Raw genomic sequence first — 18,573 nt, 5'->3', positions numbered from 1 at the left:
CGGCTTTTAAATAGGAATTAGGACCCCAGAACCAAGCGGGAGCAAGTCGTTCGCGGCAAGCATATCGTTGAGAATGTTCTTAATGTTTCGTAAAAGAGACTCAGGTCCGTATTTCAGAAACTCCGCACTGGCCCCGCAGCGCAGTTGTTTTTGAGCCTGCTGACTGCCTTTGTAATCTCCGGCAGAGTGATTATATTTCTCAGGGGTCGTGGTGAGCCAGAGAAAGGCAAAATTGACTCAGTGTTTGCGTTAAATCGTTGTTCAAAAAAAACCGCTATAAGACTCGCCTGTTTCCCCAGGATGAGAGGTATATGCTTTATAGAAGTGTCGGGTCGATGATGAGGAAACCAGTTTTTCCGTCAAGTATCTATTCGATGTATGAGGCATGCGACGGTTTGCGGTGTCAAGCACATTTAGTTTGTGCAGATTAAATCTACTAACGACCACCCTGTGATCACTGTCGACGAGTGACCCCCCATATGAGCAAGAGTCCCATATCTTTTTGGCGGCAGACAATATAGTCAATTTGGTTATAGATAGGCACGTAGTTTTCATTTTCGTCACGTCTCCTTCTCGTCCAGGTAGTTTTGTGCCGGGCATATTGTTCGAAAACTGTGTTGCATAAGAAAAGCCTGAGCGTTTTTGATATTTAGCACCAATACTAATTTAGCTTATTGGCAAATTCCAAAACATGGTATATGGGTGGAAATTTCTCTATGGTACCATGTATATTAAAGCAAATATATTTTATTAGAATTGAGCTCAATTAAAGTCCAATTACAGCAGCGGTTCTTAACCTTTTTCAAATTTTTGATAAATTGTACCCCTTGGGGTTAAAAATGGATCCCGCTTACCCCCTATCGATTTTTAAATTTTTACATATCTTTTTTGTGAGATAAATGATTCGAATCCATGTTGCTAAGAGCGATTCACATATCATCTCCAACTTTCAATCGATTACGAGATTTATTTTTAATAAATGATAAACAAGACATCGCAGTTCCGCATAAGTATGTGGTTGGATAAGTAATTAAATATTGCATACTAGCCATAGTCAATAACGAATACTTTGGAATCATTTTACTCAAAAATTCCATAAGTGTGCAAGAATTGAAACATATCTGAATAATCACAAAAATTGTAAAAGTAACCCTTGCAGTCGCAGAGCTTCTTAAATCGATTAATTCTTGTAGAAAAGGAAGTTCCTGAGTCTCATCAATCTTACACAAAAATGGTTCTAAAATCCAATCGGGAACAATCTGATCGCTATTAAAATATTCTCCAAATTTAATTTGCAAATTTTTTAGGTGTTCGTCGATTTGTAAAATAATTCATTTTTCAGGTTTATTATTTCCAATTAATTCCTCCAACATCGGAAAAATGGAAATAACATTTTTAGTTAATTTTTTCCTCCATAGATTCAACTTTGCTTAAATGCAGATACTTTTTCAAAAGCTTCTATTCTTGAGATATTATTGAATTAATGAATTTTTTATTAAGACGGAAAAGCTGAAAAAAGAGAGAGAAAGTTAATGAGACAACTTATGCCTCTTCTCCGTTGTTTCCTCTTTTTTATGTTTGATTAGAAATTCGAGAGGAATAGGCTCTCTCAAGAACACTTCCAACCGTTTCCGTCGCATCTTCCATCTCTTGAGGGATGAGTTGGTCCAGCTGGAGTCCATTTGCCAATTTGATGGCATATCGTCTCGTCTTTTCGAGCTTAGTAATAATGCCATTCCTCTCAGCAGTAGGGTACCAACCCTGAACCCGTAGATAAGCAATGGTTCGACGCATGTTTTATAAACATATAAAAACGTTTCCGGACCAAGGTGGAAGTGAATTATGCTCCTGAGAATTTAAGCGCATTTCCTTCTCCTCGAGTCGATGTATCTGAAGTAAGAACCCTTGGATCCAATTTCAACCCCAAGGTATTTCAGGTTCTCCGTTACTGTAAACCCATGGAGGTTTCTCGGCGGTTTTCGTTTAGCTCCCTGTTTTGCAATCCAAGTGGCGGTGCACTTTACTTTTGCGAGTGTCAGTCCTTTTGATATGCACCACACTTCCACTCTTGTCACGTATCCTTTGAGATATTATTACCTTCATGATACAAAAGAAAGATGTACCTTGTATGGATAAATTTAATTCGTTTATTATTCCAAATATATCAGCAAGATAGAATAATTTTTGTTTGAAGGCATAATCTGCGAACATATTGGCGAGTTTTATATTATTTATTTCTTGTAAAAAGTAGTGAATGCACAAATTAGTTCGGCAACCCGTTTAAGCACCCTTCCTCTTGACAACCACCGAACTTCAGTGTGGAAAATTAGTAATGAATGTTCTGTTCCCATTTCTTCGCATAATAATTTAAAAAGCATATGATTAGTCGCCCTCGCACGAATCAAATGACGGTCGAATCAAGAACAATTTTCAATTCTTGAGGCATCGTCTTTACAGCAAGAGCATACTTATGTATTGCACAATGGGTTGCGATAATATGAGATGCGACATCCTTAACCAGTGCAATACAACCAGATCGATGTCCGAGCATGGCAGGTGCTCCATCAGTGCATATCGGCCCAACTTTAGTCCAGGGAATATTATTGGAAACAAGGAAAGACGAAAAGGGATGAAATATATCAATTCCTCGTGTTCTTCCTGTCGTTTCCAAACAAAATAAAAACTCGTCCACGACAGAATCGTCTTCAACAAATCGAACAAATGCGACTAAGTGGCACATTGAATTGATATCGGTAGATTCATCCAACTGGATGCTTATTGGAAATTGACTGTGGTGAATACGAAAAATTAGCTGTTCTAGCAAATCTTTTGACATCTCATGAATTCGCATAGAGATTGTATTAAATGGTATATTCTTAAATTCTTTTTCAGCATCTTTCCCAATCAGTAATCTTGCCATTAGTAACGCGCCTGGTTTTATTAGTTTTTCTCCAAAACAATGAGATACTTTGTTTCTGGCTATAAGTTGAGCAATCTACAAATAATTCATGTTTAAAAGACCTCATATGAAACCTTCATATATGGTTTTGCGGTCTGGGACAATACGTATGATTAAGGGTCCAGTGATCATCATATTTAATGCGTTTTAATTGAAAAACTTCAAGACTATCTGTATTATCAAATGAGCCGAACGCTTGTGTCTTAATAAATTGACAGTTTTTAATGAATTGTTTCCAAGTAAAGCATCGCACAATATACACTGCGCCTTATCGAAATTGTCTGTTCCAAAAGATTTGGTGAATCCATATTGCACATATGAGTCATCCCATTTACGCGTTTTATTAACCATAACGAAAAAGAAATGAAGCATGCTATCAAAATCGATTAAATTAAATTATGAAAATTATCTTAATAATAACAAATTGAAAAATGTTCCGCGTACCCCCTAGGGACATGTACCCCAGGTTAAGAAACCCTAAATTACAGCTATTTGTGGATTACTACCTTCTAAATCAAGAAAGATTCAAGAAAAATTTTCAAGATTATTAAAAATGCAATTCATAATTTGAATTTGGAATTTTGTCTGAAACTATTATTGCAGATTTTGAAGATTCGGTATTTCGAGCTGTCCTTGCAGTATTTGGGAGACAAATACAAATTAGAGGATTTTATTATCATCTAAGGCAGTTAACTTGGAGAAAAGTTAAGAATTGCATAAAGATATGATTCAGAGTAAAAAAGGGGACTTGACTTTTTTTCCTACAATAATTTGTTCATGTCGTTACAAATAGCTTACTGTTTCCGGGGTTGGTAGAGCCCACGAATGTTAAAAGATAGCATAAATAGCTCATCCGGTTGTGTTGTATGTGTTTTAGACATTTTGCAAGAGAGGCACGTCACCACCTTTCGGTTTGTACATTTCAAAATTATCGGTTATCAATTTATGTGTCATCATCAAATTTTTGGGGGACGCCCAGTTTACATGCTTTCATTGGCTCTCAAAGAAACAAGACGAGGGATATACGTGATCTGATGTTTCAAAATTCAGTCAATGTCATATTAAGTATGATAATTAGGTCAGCTCAACTGTCATTTCTATTAGACATGTAGTTAAATGATTCAATAGGTCGCTTTGTTCCAGAAATTCCTTGTCTTTTATCTTGCAAGTCTTCTTTCTAAATGTAGAATTAATTCTATCAAACAAGTAAAAAATTGATTTATAACACCATAATACTAAAGTATGAAAAAATAAGGCACATCAATCTGAATTGTATTACCATAACATTTATTGATCTAAAATAATGCTATCAACTGATAGCAAAGCAGGCCAGAAAACTCACAATTACAGTTGAAAATTAAATAATGGTAGATTTTAAAGAGAATTTGGAATTAATAATTTTGTTGTTTATCAGAAAACGATTATAAAATCGTGTTTTACTGATTAGAACCCCAATTAACAATAAATCATACTATCTGATCTCGTGGCATGGAACCATCAAATATTACTAATGATGAGCAAGAACCTCTGTTAACTGCCAATCCTCGTCGTTTTGTACTGTTCCCCATACAGTATCCCGACATCTTCAGAATGTACAAAAAGGCCCTTGCATCATTTTGGACAGTGGAAGAAGTCGACTTATCCAAGGATATTGCTGATTGGATGAATTTAAAAGACAACGAACAATACTTTATTTCCCATGTTCTTGCCTTTTTTGCTGCCTCCGATGGAATTGTTAATGAGAATCTGGTCATGCTTAATCATAAATTAGTAGGTCGAACGATTTGCGGTGGAAGTGCAGGTCCCCGAGGCTCGGTGTTTTTACGGATTCCAGATTGCGATGGAAAATATTCACTCGGAAATGTATTCCTCTTTGATCGAAACTTACATTACTGATCTAACGAAAAAGTTGTTTTGATAGAATTACCTCGTAGAGAAGAAATGTTCTGTGCAATAGAAAACATGGAATTTGTTAAAAAGAAGGCGGATTGGGCCTTAAAATGGATTGAGAGTACTGAACTTAGTTTTTCTCAGAGACTGATTGCCTTTGCTGCAGTCGAGGGGATTTTTTTTTCTGCGTCCTTTGCATCCATTTTTTGGTTGAAGAAGCGGGGTCTCATGCCTGGGTTGACGTACAGTAACGAATTGATTAGTCGGGACGAAGTAGCTTATTACATCATTTTCAGGGCTTGCACACCGATTTCGCCTGTCTGCTTTATTCTCACTTGACAAATAAATTGCCGAGATTCCGGGTCGCTGAAATTATAACTGAGGCGGTCACTCTTGAAAAAGAATTCGTCTGTGATTCTCTTCCAGTGAAGCTCATCGGAATGAATGCCGATCTCATGTGTCAGTACGTTGAGTTTGTGGCTGACAGGCTCTTGATTGAGCTTGGCTACGATGTGGTTTAATCAGTTTTGACCCTCCATTTAGTATTACAATAGTTCGAACCCTTTCGACTTTATGGAAAACATTTCACTCGATGGAAAAACCAACTTTTTTGAGAAAAGGGTTGGTGAATATCAGCGAATGGGAGTCATGGGCAAGCCAGGGGATTCCGAATCTCACGTCTTCACTATGGATGCCGATTTTTAGTTAACTTTTCTTGATTTTTGGCCAATTTCCTTTTTCTTTTTTACTTATGCTTTTTTGTCTTCTCGTTAAGTTATCAACTAATCAATAAAAAGTGTTATCAACTAATCATGATTTTAAAATAAGATATTTTTGCAACCACGAAATTATATGATGCAATAAAATGACATTTTTATCAATCGTACCAAACATATAAATTTGTAGTCTCAGATTGGTATTATCCGAATTGCAGTATTTTCCACGTGTTTGAAGTAATTTCCACGTGAACACGCCCTTTTCAAGATTAAAATTCGAAATGAATTGAGTTAATCCTTATAATGATGTATATTCAGAAAACGCATGCCTTTTATCTTTGATAGTGTCAATAATAGTTTATTATCAACTAAACTAAGAATGTATTGCTTGTGTTAACTTCAATTTTGAAGAATAATCTCAACCACAAGGTTCCTTAGCATTTCCGGAACTGTCCGTGCTGATCAACACTGTTTGTGCCGGGTTTGCTATGCTAAGCAAGCTTGGGGGTTAATAATAATATTTCCGGATTTTCTCAATTGACAAATGAGTTAAGTGCCTTATTTTAAATTGAGTAAAAATGATTATCATAATCTTAAGCTGCTGATGATCGAGAAGACGTTGCCCCTCAGGATCGCAATGGATATTCTTTGGAACAACCATTGCTTCTCCCGAGGCTCTCTCCGTCTTCTCGAGATCAGATTCCCGATTTTAACGACGAGTTCAAACGATTTTTGGCTCATGGCCCCGGAGGTTTCTACAGATATTGGGGAGAAGATAAAGTTGTCCAACAGGTTGGAATATTTCTGAGCTTTATGTACCTCAGCCTTCTCAGCGGCTGAGCCTGGACTGATCGCGGAGTCAACTATATTGGTCTTTGAGAAGGTGTCTGTGCACGTGGAGTCCCACGCGAGGCATTTCCCATTACTCCACGGGAAAATGGTGACTCCATCTGGGCGTTTACCGTCTCCACGGTCAAGCCCAACGGGTTCCAGTTCTGTCGGGAATCCAGCTGCTTGTAACGCAGCCGAAATAGTCTCGTTGATAGCGGAGTGTCTGGGAGCACGGCCAGCACTCCTTCTGCATGACAGGGGATGTAGTCCTTTGGTATCGACTTTACTCCCACATCGGCATTGGCCCCCCGAACAGACATTAAGTCCCAAGCGCATTGCTACGCCAATCCTCACACAGTCATTATCGAGAAGGGTTCCAGATTGGGAGCAAGGGAGGGCATTAAGCCACGCCCCACTTTCAGGTCTGGCAGCGGCACCGAAACAAGCGAGGCGATGCTGATCCAATGTAGGTCTGATTGCTTCCATTTTAGCTTTGCTGGAGATATCATCCCATTCCCATTGGCGTGAAATGTTAGATGGAATGGCCAATCCAGATCCCTTCCAGAATTCGCAAGCTCCAGAGAAAACCCGGTCCTCTTCCAATCCGCGAGAGTTACGTAGGATTTGGGTGATGAGGGCTTGGGAGCTCGCACGTGAGGAGAGGAATGCAGGAAGAGCCATGTCCAGAGGTGAACGGAGTCCAACTCCGCCAAGGCGTAGAGGTAATTTGCAGCAAGTCCAACCAGCGTCATCAAAGGATATGTTTAGGATTTTTTCAGCGGCCAACTTCAGAGAAGTATCGAGCGATTGAAGCATGTCGGATTGTATTGAGCAGTTTGAAGTTCGCAGCAAATATAGAAGCCTTGGCAACATGAGGTTTGCTCTGAGCACGAAAAATCCGTAGTGAGAATCAAGCAACATGAGCTTATTTGTGAAATCAGTGACCCATTTGGCTTTCTCTGATAGCGACTTCTTAAGTTGGATTTGGCCCATGGGCGCGCCGAGGAATAGAACATCATCAATGGGTGTGGGTGTTAGCCCCGGCAGGCGAAGTTGCAGCTTGTTTAGTGCGGAACCGAATTCTTCCTGCGTTGAGGATTGTAGCCTATTAAATAGTAACTTATTTTTTTATTAGATTTTCTATTAATTGAATGTCACCATCCAGATAGGTCGGGGCGCCAGATCGGTTATGTATAAAATTTTTAATAAAAACTACCTTTCGAAAGTTATTTTCTTTTTCTGTTCATTCTTTTGTTGATTTTAATATTATTTTTGCCAAAATATTGAAGTTACTGAATTCATAAAAACCAACATCCAGTCATTTCCAGATAATTACCGAATTGATTTTGCATTTTATTTAAAAACGCTTTAACCAAGGTTAGCCAAACAATTCTCAACAATAAAGTTTATTAGAAAAATCCATTTTTAATTTTTAAAAATGTTGTAAATTTCTATTTTTATCATTAAAACTCTAAAATACAATCCGGCCTACAACCGGATGATTCAATGTGAATATTTTTCCCTATGCGGCCTTCGGCCGCGTCGAATTTGTAACAATGGCACAATTATTTCACAATTAAGTAAATATGACACGATAAAAAACACAGAACGAACCCCATGAATACTTGCAGTTAAAGTTTTTTTACTCTGCTAATATGTATACTTTGATCTTTTTCATCCTCTTCATAATACAAAACATATCATCTAGGATTCCGCGGATCTCCTTAGCTGATTTGGTAAAAGCACATTTTACCATAGCAAATTTTGAAAAGGAATCCAATAAAACAAGAATCTGTTATTTAGATTACTAAATTACCCAGGAATAATTTTCATTTCAGGTCGAATAGCGTCTTAAATCGATACAAGCCTGGCTCAGTCTCTCGCAAAACCGAGAAGATGAAGATTGGAAAGTACAAGGAGCTCTCTGAGCGGTATCTGTTCACTCCCATCGCCGTCGAGACTTCCGGCGTCATCGGCGAAAAGTCTCTTTCTTTTCTAAAAAAGCTTGGCCGCATGATCTCCCATAAACGGGGAGACCCACGCGAGTCCAAGTGGCTTTTCGAAAGGATTTCCTTGGCCATAGTACGTGGAAACTGTGTTTCCATTTACGATGCCGGGAATTTAGTTAGTTAATAACTATTTGTTAATTACATATAACTTTAAAAAAAAAATCGATAAGATCTACAATGTATGATAAGATCTTGGGGAAGAAGCAATAATAGGCGTTATTGCTGGTTTAGTCGCAAGCAATCGTTTCGACTAGAATTAATAAAATTGGTAATTTACCTGACAATAAACACATTGAGATACCACAGATGCCACATCAGTACGTCTGGCACCATAAATGGTAAGTGTCAATAAACTGTACAATTTATCACGTCCAAAGTGATTAAGATTGTGTTGAGCCTAATTTAAATAAACAAATACACTACTTTAATGAATTTTAACTTAAGTTCAGTGTCTTCGATACAAAAAAAACGCAACTTTGAGCCATTTTTAGAAATGTTGGTGTTGTTCTCCTTGAAACTAAATTTTTTGGCATATCTCCGTATTCGTGCCTTTTCTTCCGAACTCAAGGAATCATCAAGGTGGCCTGATTCCAAATACTCCCTAATTTTTTCGAGGGTGTCTCGAGTTAATTCAACTAAAACCATTGATTAATGCTAATCTTTTCAACTTTTTTATTAATAAGATTTTATTTTTTTATTATCAATATTTTTTTGCAATGAAATGTTTTGTAGGAAAAATATTTGTTTTGTATTTAGATAATTGACCGATCTGGCGCCCCGGCCGGTCTGGACGGTGACATTGAATGTTCAAAAATCAGTTTTTTGTTTAAAAAAATATACTATTTTTTTAATGTTTTTTTTTAATTAATAGCCCTAAATTGTTAAAGAATAAAATAGTTATTAACTAACTAAATTCCCGGCCTCGTAAATGGAAACACAGTTTCCACGTACTATAGCCAAGGAAATCCTTTCGAGAAGCCACTTGGACTTGCGTGGGTCTCCCCGTTTATGGGAAATCATGCGGCCAAGCTTTTTCAAAAAGGAAAGGGACTTTTCGCCGATGATGCCGGAAGTCTCGACGGCGATAGGAGTGAACAGATATCGTTCTGAGAGCTCCTTGTACTTTCCGATCTTCATCTTCTCGGTTTTGCGAGAGACTGAGCCAGCCTCGACAGCTGAAGAAGGAAGATTAAGCTCCGAGAAAGTGTCTGAACACGTCGCATCCCATATCAGAGACTTGCCGAACTCAAACGGGAAAGTCGCTAGACCGTCGGGTCTTTTTCCGTCTCCCCTCGCGAGCCCAACGGGTTCAAGGATTGATGAAATTCCAGCGGCCGTGAGCCCCCTCTGAATAACGTCGTTAAGTGCTGCATGGCGTGGTGCGCGCCCTGCACTGCGACGACAGGAAAGGGGATGTAGACCGAAACGGTCAATAACAGCACCACAACGACATTTATGTATTTCGCAGATTTCCAATCCGAGACGCAATGATAATCCAATTTGTAGACAATCCTTGTCTAATAGGTTACCGGTGGAAGGGACAGGGAAAGCATCCAGCCAGCTTACAGGCAGGGTGGATTGAATCCAACCCAGAGGGTCGAAACGTACGTTGAATAGCGACTCTGCTCCGGACTTCAGAATATTTTCAATATCGGAAAGGAGATTTTGTTCGTGAAAACACGGAGAGCTTCTTAAAGTATATAGGAGCTTCGGAGTTGAAAAGTAATTACGGAGAAGAAAGAACCCGACGTGGGCGTCGATGAGAGAGAGTCTTTGAATAATGCATGACAGAACAGCTGCCTTGTCAATAAGAGTTTGAGACAAAGCCTCGCGACCAATTGGGGAGCCAAGGATGAGGAGGTTTTTTTTATCGGTGATCCGCACGCCTTTTAAAATATCTTCCAGAACGGCCATAGTTTCGACAAAAATTCCGTGTGCGATATTGAGATTTATAACTTCGGATTTGGCAGAGTTTATCTCAAGACCAATAGATGAGAGGGCAGGGATAATTACGCGAAGGTCCTCTAGGACAGAGCATGGTGGTCCACATATTGTAGCATCATCAAGATACCAGATGTTTATAGGGGAAAGGACAGAGTGGGCGATGGAGTTGACGCAGATTGCAAATAACAGAGGACCAAGAGGATCTCCCTGTTGTACACCGGTCGAAGATACAATAACGGAATCACCGAACAAGAGGAGACTTGGTTGAGAGTAAGATAGATGACAAGACGATAAGCCGAGGGGGCAAGAGCATAGCAGGACTCCAACAGGAAATCTCTTCTGACTGTATTAAATGCGTTGGAGATGTCCAGTTTAACCATAATGAATTCTTCTGGAGTCTCTATTAGTTCCCTTACAGAATGGGCGGCCGACTCACAACCTCCGCTGATTCCAACTCCCAATTGCGCGGGCAGAAATTTTTGGGCCAGCTCGGGGACTACTGCGTGGCAGACAAGCTTTTCGGCCAATCTGCGAAAAATATTGCTGACGGCGATCGGTCTAACACCATTATCTTTTTCCCCAGGGCGGTGAGATTAGCGGAAAAGAAAATCGTCCGTGCAAAGTCGGGTAAATCTCCCCCGATAAGGCGGTTGCATAGATCCGTAATAGAAGTCAATAGTTGGCGACCAGCCTCAGCAGTTAGGGGAGAAATCAGATCCTTAATGTGTCCTGGTTTCAAACCGTCGATGCCCCCACTGCTGCTTGGGGAGAAACTTTTGAGTGCCTTCACAACTTGTTCCGCGGAAACTAGTAGTTGTGGAAATGCAATCGAATCAATAGCAGGTGGTGTGCGGTAATTAACGGGATGCGGAGGGTGTTTAGACCTCAGATTAGACAAAACGGATGGAGAAGGAGATAACAGTCGGTTGGAAGAGGCAACAAGTCTGACCGCTCCACGGACATCACCATCCATTAATTTACTAGTTACCCTGCGGCAAAAGTAGTTGTTGTCAGGAGAAGTTTCACTGTCTACGGGAGAAGGGGCATCACTTTTGTGAGAGTCAGAACGGGAGGAGTCTGAACGGAGAGAGTCGAACTGGGAAGAGAACAACGAAGTACAATGATCGAAAAGGGTAAGTTGTTGCTTTATTATCGAGGCGGGGGAAAGTTTTTTGGAGTTGCTATTAGAGGGCGGGATCCCGATACCAAATAAAGCAAAACCGAAAAGGTGCAACCAGTCACACTGGTCATTAGAGGACAGAGCGCGATTGATAGCTGTAGACAAGGAGAGAGCAGCTTGAAACCTGGCTGCTTTAGGAATCCGCGCAGGGATATGGCGGATGGAACGGACAGATTGGATACGTCTTAGAGCTTCCTCGGCTGACGGAAATGTTTTTCCTATATATACTGCAAGACAGAATTTTCTAAAAAAACGTTTTTTGCTTATATTGAACGCTAATGTTTAGAATTATGCTTGTGCTTTTGACGTTAAAGCTTTGAAAACCCAATAATTAAGATATATAGGCGGCAAAAAATTGATTTACAATAACCCCGAAGGATTGCATATAAGACCCATTGGAACCAAAGTCATTTATCTTGGTGCTCAAAAAAATAACACTAGTCGTCTCAAAGGCAAACTGTCCCTCTAGTTCTTAAGATAGAAACAATCGTATTTTCAGATGTCTTGCCTTGCTTGTTTGGTATCTTTAAATCCTAATGACCCATCTTCTCAATTGGTCAAAAATAAATATTTAAAAATGAAAAAACCACTTTTCACATCTTTAGTGATTATTTGTTCACAAAACTGTTTCATCCTCCACTACGAAGAAATGAATAAAAACATATGAGGCACAGTTTTTCTAGTTTAATCACCATTCCTACTTTTTCTGGCGACGCATCCATTAAACAACTAAATTCTTAGAAAATGGATTGTAGCCCATCATCATAGAATAAGTAAAAAAAGAGAATTAATTAGAATCATCAATCAGACATGCTCTTTCCACCATGAAATCAATAGCCTGATATGGCCAATTCTTTTTGACAACATCCGAGTGCACCAGCTCAGGTTTCCTCAGGTTTTTCCTTATTTTGAGTATTGAAATGTACCATTTCATCAAAAAATAAACATCGTCTGAGTACTTCACGACCCCCATAATCCTACCAAATGTCTTCCCTTCGTATTGAGAAAATGAGGTCTGACATTCAGCACTGATTAAATGAGTTTGACTATTATTGGCAGTATTGTCTATTGATCTTCGCGGAAGACTTGTTCTTTTGGAATTATTGCGATTTTCGTAAATCCCTATGGATAGTGTAGATATGTTTTCCTCGGGCTCCCATGTATTTTCATCGCTGAGAGTTATATACAATGCATACTGGCCATAACCTTTCCACTTAACCAAGTAGATTGTTGTTCCGTCAGTACTTTTGGTCTTATCGAGTATTTCTTCAACTTCGTAAATATCCGAATCCATCACAAATTAATCAAAACAAATAAATAACGCGAACTATTTTATTTTTTTAATGTAACAAATATTTTGAAAAATAGTAAATTAAGTATTAGTATTTTAACTTAAACTTGTTTTTGAAAAAAATCCCGACTAATTTAAGAATTGGTTCTTGCATGTTAATAAAGAAACGACCGAACACATAAGAATATAAATGAAAACTGTAAGAAAAAAAGAAAACTGGGATCCCTACTTGGTGATAGTGAGGACATGGTGCATAAAAGAGTCCTAACCAGTGTAATGTATAAAAAATGCAAAAAATATGGAGTCAACAAAAGCTAATCAAAACAGAGCTACGAATAAGGTTATACAACTCGTCTATAAAGCCTGTACTTGTGTACAACTCGGGTACATGGGAAGTCACAGAGTTAGAACTCAAAAAATGAACACATTTCATCTAAAGCTATTACGCAATTTACTCGGCCTAGATTGGCCAAAGAAGATTTCCAACAAGAAATTGTACTCTATGACACAATCGGTTTCAATAAGCATTGAAATTATCTAATCAAGATGGAGGCTATTGGGCATGTACTTAGAATGAACATAAACAATTCCGCAAACATTACAATGGACAATTACTTTGATAATAAAAACAATACATCGTTTAAAGAAAGACACTCCCACTGTTGTTCTAAACAAGGATCTTGATAAAATTGGAAAAAACACAAATATGCAGACGACCTAGAAGAACCGATGGAGAAGCTTGGTGAATAGAATCTCGAAACGTGTGACGCAAACGGGACCTTAGTTAATTTACATTCTTCGGTTCTGTGGAAGTGCTTTTAATAATAATAATTTTATTTCTTATTCATCAATAATTTGGAGCTTTTTGCTGAAAAGTGAGACGTTGCCACAAATGATCGGAGATGTGAATTCTTTTAATTTTGAGAAAAATTTGGAAATGGACATTAAAGAGTATTTTTTAGAAGACTGTCAATTTATTATTATTATATAGCACTGACGGAAAATCATAAGTTTAATTAAGTTTTCCTTGTGCCACAGCCAGTATCCTCACACACATCCGTTTCCAAGCCCCCCCTGTTCTTTGCTATAGTCCGTAATGAATCAAGATCGTCCCCACTTTTCAGTCTTTTGTTTACTCCTGTCAAGTCTTCGTTTAACGCGGTAGGTAGAGTGACTCTAGGTCTTCCACGGAAAGCTCCTTTGGATTGGACAAAATAGTTTTCCATGGCGATGTTCGGCGGAGCGAGGTTGTCCAGTCTCAGTATGTGGTCAAAAAGTCTCCATCTGGATTCCAGGATGCCCATGGAGATCGGTCTCGAGTTAGATCTGTTGTATAAGGCCGAGTTAGATATTTTTCTTGGGAATTGTATGTTCATAATTCTTCTCAGTTGATTTCGATGAAATTGGTTCAAACTGTTCATATCAGCTTTAATGATTCCCCATGTCGATCCGTTATACGTCAAGACAGGAACAATAAACGTGTTATATATCTTTAGTTTTGTCTTTGTATTCAGTTTCCTTAACCTCCAAATGTTCAGAAATTTGTTATACTCAGCGATCGATAATATCTTTCTATGAGTGATATCTTCAGAGTCACCCAGGAGTGATCCGACTTTTTTATGTTTTCTCCAGGCTTCATCGTGGGTGCGTTCAGCGCGAACAATTTTTGTATATTCCGTTTTATTATGATTGACTGTTAGAAACTATTTGGAAAATATATGTGTTAATGTTTCAATAATGTACTGGAGGGTTTCAGCGTCTTCAGAAACGAAGTCGACATCGTCGGCATATATTATCTCATTGTATTTGCTATTGTCAGCAAGAGGCCTGAAGTCTCTGAGTGCTGCTTCTAGGTAGACGATAAACAGAACTGGGGACAGCGAGTCACCCTATGGTATGCCCCGTGAAGTGTAGAAGTAATTTGACTCAGTTTTGCCAAGTTTAGTTGCCAATTGGGTGCCTTGTAGTAGCTTTATGATGATTCTGACATCGTCTTGATTTAGAAAGCTCGAAAGTATATCCACAAGTTTGGTTCTATAAACAGAGTCGAATGCTCTGGACATATCAATTCCGAGAATCTCAGTACATCGTTTATATTTTTGACATAAAGCAGCGGTCCGTCTGTGCGTCCAGATAACATCAGCAGTGGACCTTCCAGTTCTGAATCCACTTTGCCCAGAGACAGATAATTTTCCACCTTGATTCTTATCCTCTCCAGTGCAACCAGTGATAGTGTTTTCCGAAGCGTCGTTAGTAGAATAATAGGTCTTAAGTTGAGTAAAGGTTCTTTTTGTTTTCCGTGTTTCTGTAGTGGAATTAACCATCCTTTGCCGAGGTCCAGCTGGTTGTTCTGCTCAAATGCTTTGTTCAGAATGTATGCAATGATTTCAGCAAGCTTCACTGGTGCGTATTTTACTAGTTCAGGTGGGATATTATCTTGTCCACAAGACCTGCCGATTTTCAGTTTCTTGATTGCATCCAATATTTCACAGGTGTTTATTAAGCAGCTTAGTGCCCCTGCAGTATGTGGGTAGGGTTTGTAGCCTGACTCATCCTCCCAGTTAAGCATTTTGTAGTAGAATCTAGATATAGCATCTCCTTTACTTTTGTTGTCGATGATGGTAGCACCCGTGGTGTCCCAGACAGTAATCGAATTTTGTCTCTACTTTTTCATTAACAGTCTCATAGCCATAAACATTCTTGTCCCGTCCTTTTGCTTTGCTATGTTTTGGAATTTTTTTTCTGTTTCTTTGTATACTAGCGTTTTTTGTATTTTCTTGATATTTAGTAATATCACGTTTCGTAATTTTCGAAGATCTCTTATGTCTTCCGAATTTCTGGAGTTCTGTATTCTTAGCCTCAAGGCTTTCTGGTTTTCTGAGAGGGAGAAAATCTCGTTATTGTGAAATTTGTGTTGCTTTTGATTGATTCCAACAACATTTAATGCTGTCCTCTTCATTGAACTGGTCACTGCATCCCATATCGTATTTGCAGGTTTTGTTGTGTCAATATCGTCGAGTTCTACTTGTAGTTTGTTTGCATACTTCTGTCTGAAATTTTCATCGTGGAATAGTTCAAGATTATAGCTTTCTCGTTTGTCATACGTAGGTTTTTTCAGTTGTTTGTATGACTTGTATAGTCCGATGCGTGTTATTACTAGCTTGTGGTCGCTGTTTGCCTCCAGCCCCCCATATGACCGCGAATCCAGAAGTAGATGTTTATGGGCAGCTTTGCAGAGAATATAGTCTATTTGGTTAAATATTTGTATGTAGTTTCCACTTGAATCCTTTCTAGTTCCAGTCCATGTTGTTTTGTGTCTGGCCGGATGACGGAATGCCGTGTTGCATAAGAATAGGTCTAGACAGGTACAAAATTGAATCAAGGCGGTTCCAGGCACATTTCTGCGGTTTCTTTCATGGGATCCTATGCACGTTTCCCCGGGTCTGGGTTTCCCAGCTCTGGCGTTCCAATCTCCACCAATGAAACACATGTACGAAGATCTGAGTGTGTTGTATAAATGTGTAAGGGTGGAATAGAATTCATCAAGTTCTTCCGGTCATTGGCTAAAATATTTTGAACATTTCCATTATTTAACTTTTATTTTTTATTATTTTAAGATTTAATGTTGCTGATTGTATGCCAAAATGTTGCTAGGATAAGTTGTGCTTAATGGATAAAATTTCGCTTGAACAACTCGACCAAATTTGGTCAAATTTGGATGATTTAGCTAAAAAAGATCCCGAAAACTATCGCAGATTAATTAACAGTCAAATGGAAGAATATAAAAATATGACCAAACCCTTAGTTTATTTTTCGACCATTTCGGCCGTGGATTCGATTAATAAAGTCGACATAATAATCAACATTGTACTGATTCCAGAATTCCGCCTGCCAAGTCTCAAACAGATCCTCTCCCAATGACTGCAAAGGAGTTTACTGATCCTCATTCAAAAAGCGGAGGTAACCAATATTTAAATAAAATTTTAATTTTACTATTATTTTTGTGTAGACAGAATATTTCTGCTGGCCATCAACGACACGACAGCCAAAACAGTCGTCACTGAGCCATTATTTAATGAACTTTTTTCACTTTCTATCACCTTTTTGAAGGAAGTTCACAAAATAGAAATTGACTTGTCGAAAGGCTACAACAGACTTCCAAAATACCAAGGCGATCCAAAATGGCTTGAAACATTTTTTGTATCCAGCAACTCAGAAAACATGCGCGAAAAACGCGAAATAAAAATCCCCGGCCTTAAAATAGATGAAGAAAAAAATTTGACAATTCCCTTTTGCCGACGACCGATAAAAATACGAAACCTCTAATTCAAGTTTTGTCAGAAGACGTCAATTCACAAAATGAGTTAAGCCACGAGTTTACAATTTGTCAAAAAGAAGGAAAAGACTTTTATCATTTAAAAATCCACTACGACCCAAATGAAACCCCCTTTTCCCGTAATGGCACGGAATTGTTATGTTCTCAGGTAAGTCACATCAATTTTATATTTAGTCCGAATTGAAAATCTGTTCGAAAGAAGGCCGCGACCTGAATTTAGTATTTGACAGACTGGTTGATGTAGAACACGTGGACTCTTATTTCAGCAAAAAGTCGTCTTTATTGCACGTGATTGCACCTATTCTATAATTCTCTTTGGTTCAATAATTTGACTTAATTATTAATTAGTTATATATGGGCTACCCACAGTATTCTACAACAGTGGTTCTCAACCTTTTTTACTCGTCGCCCTTTTTGAACTTTTATCGCCTAACCAGATATTTTATCGATAGTATTATCGAATTTATTAATTAATAATCTTTATAAAATTTTTTATAGTGTTTTTTTAAAAAAAAATCAAGAAAAGAAACAAAAGTTCAATTAATTTTTGACTAAATCCTCTTTCGATTAATAAGAAAGAAAAAATATATAACACGGGTATTATTTTATCAAAATTACTAGAATATACTAATCTTTATAAATTAAAAATTAGATAGAATATATTAAAATTATAAATTTTTATTCCAAATCGAACGCCCAAATTAAAAATTCATCGCCCCATTTGGGTGATATCCCCCATGTTGAGAACCACTGTTCTACACCATAACAAACACTTGAATCAAATTTCGATTTCTTTTTGAATATTTTGACTGTAGTTATCACAGACCGGGTCAACTAACCACAAAAACCATTCTGAGCGTCCATCTTCATCATTCGAACCATACCAATACAACCTGATTACATAAATTCTACAATCTTTATTATTATTGATAGTTTTGTAATTTTGTTCCAAATTTATGACATTAAACACGCTAAGCCCAATAATTCCAACTTTAATAGTTCACAACATAACAGAATTCATTGACGTTGGAATCGAATCACGATCCACATTTCAATTAGCCAAACCTGATTACATAGTAATTACAATTATTCATTTTTATGACTAGTTTTGTAATTCGTTGCCAAATATTACATTAAAAGCATCGCTTCCCAATACTTTCAAATTTTAGTTCACATACGTTTGACAGCATTGGAATGACGGCAGATTATTGGCAAACTTTTTAAAATTTATTACAAGGATCAAAGTGAAATAACATCAATTATTTTTAAAGTATCTTTTTTTGAGAAAATATCTTGAGGTTGTCTTTGTCACTAAGCTTGACAAAATTAACTATCCAAACGAAGATTTCTGACCATATAGAACACAAGTTAACTGCTTTAACTGCCTGTTATTTTTCTCTTTGCCACTGTCTCCTCA

At 38.0% G+C, this 18,573-nt stretch overlaps 3 protein-coding genes across 3 annotated transcripts; 1 reads left to right on the top strand and 2 right to left on the bottom strand.

Moving 5' to 3' along the window:
- Positions 1-2,401: 2,401 nt before the first annotated feature.
- On the bottom strand, positions 2,402-2,920 carry LOC115228261 (protein ZBED8-like). Its single transcript, XM_029798889.1, has one exon. It carries the CDS (start codon positions 2,918-2,920, stop codon positions 2,402-2,404), a length of 519 nt encoding a protein of 172 aa, XP_029654749.1.
- A 12,562-nt stretch (positions 2,921-15,482) lies between these two features.
- LOC115228260 (craniofacial development protein 2-like) lies at positions 15,483-16,310 on the bottom strand. Its single transcript, XM_029798888.1, has one exon. It carries the CDS (start codon positions 16,308-16,310, stop codon positions 15,483-15,485), a length of 828 nt encoding a protein of 275 aa, XP_029654748.1.
- A 180-nt stretch (positions 16,311-16,490) lies between these two features.
- On the top strand, positions 16,491-17,297 carry LOC115228229. Its single transcript, XM_029798865.1, has 2 exons — positions 16,491-16,780; positions 16,830-17,297. Exons 1-2 carry the CDS (start codon positions 16,738-16,740, stop codon positions 17,144-17,146), a joined length of 360 nt encoding a protein of 119 aa, XP_029654725.1. The 5' UTR covers positions 16,491-16,737; the 3' UTR covers positions 17,147-17,297.
- Positions 17,298-18,573: the final 1,276 nt, after the last annotated feature.

The sequence above is a fragment of the Octopus sinensis genome, unplaced genomic scaffold (assembly GCF_006345805.1).
Source record: "Octopus sinensis unplaced genomic scaffold, ASM634580v1 Contig10079, whole genome shotgun sequence".
Taxonomy (NCBI): domain Eukaryota; kingdom Metazoa; phylum Mollusca; class Cephalopoda; order Octopoda; family Octopodidae; genus Octopus; species Octopus sinensis.
Note: the sequence above shows the minus strand (reverse complement) of the source record. Positions and strands in the feature narration are given on the sequence as shown.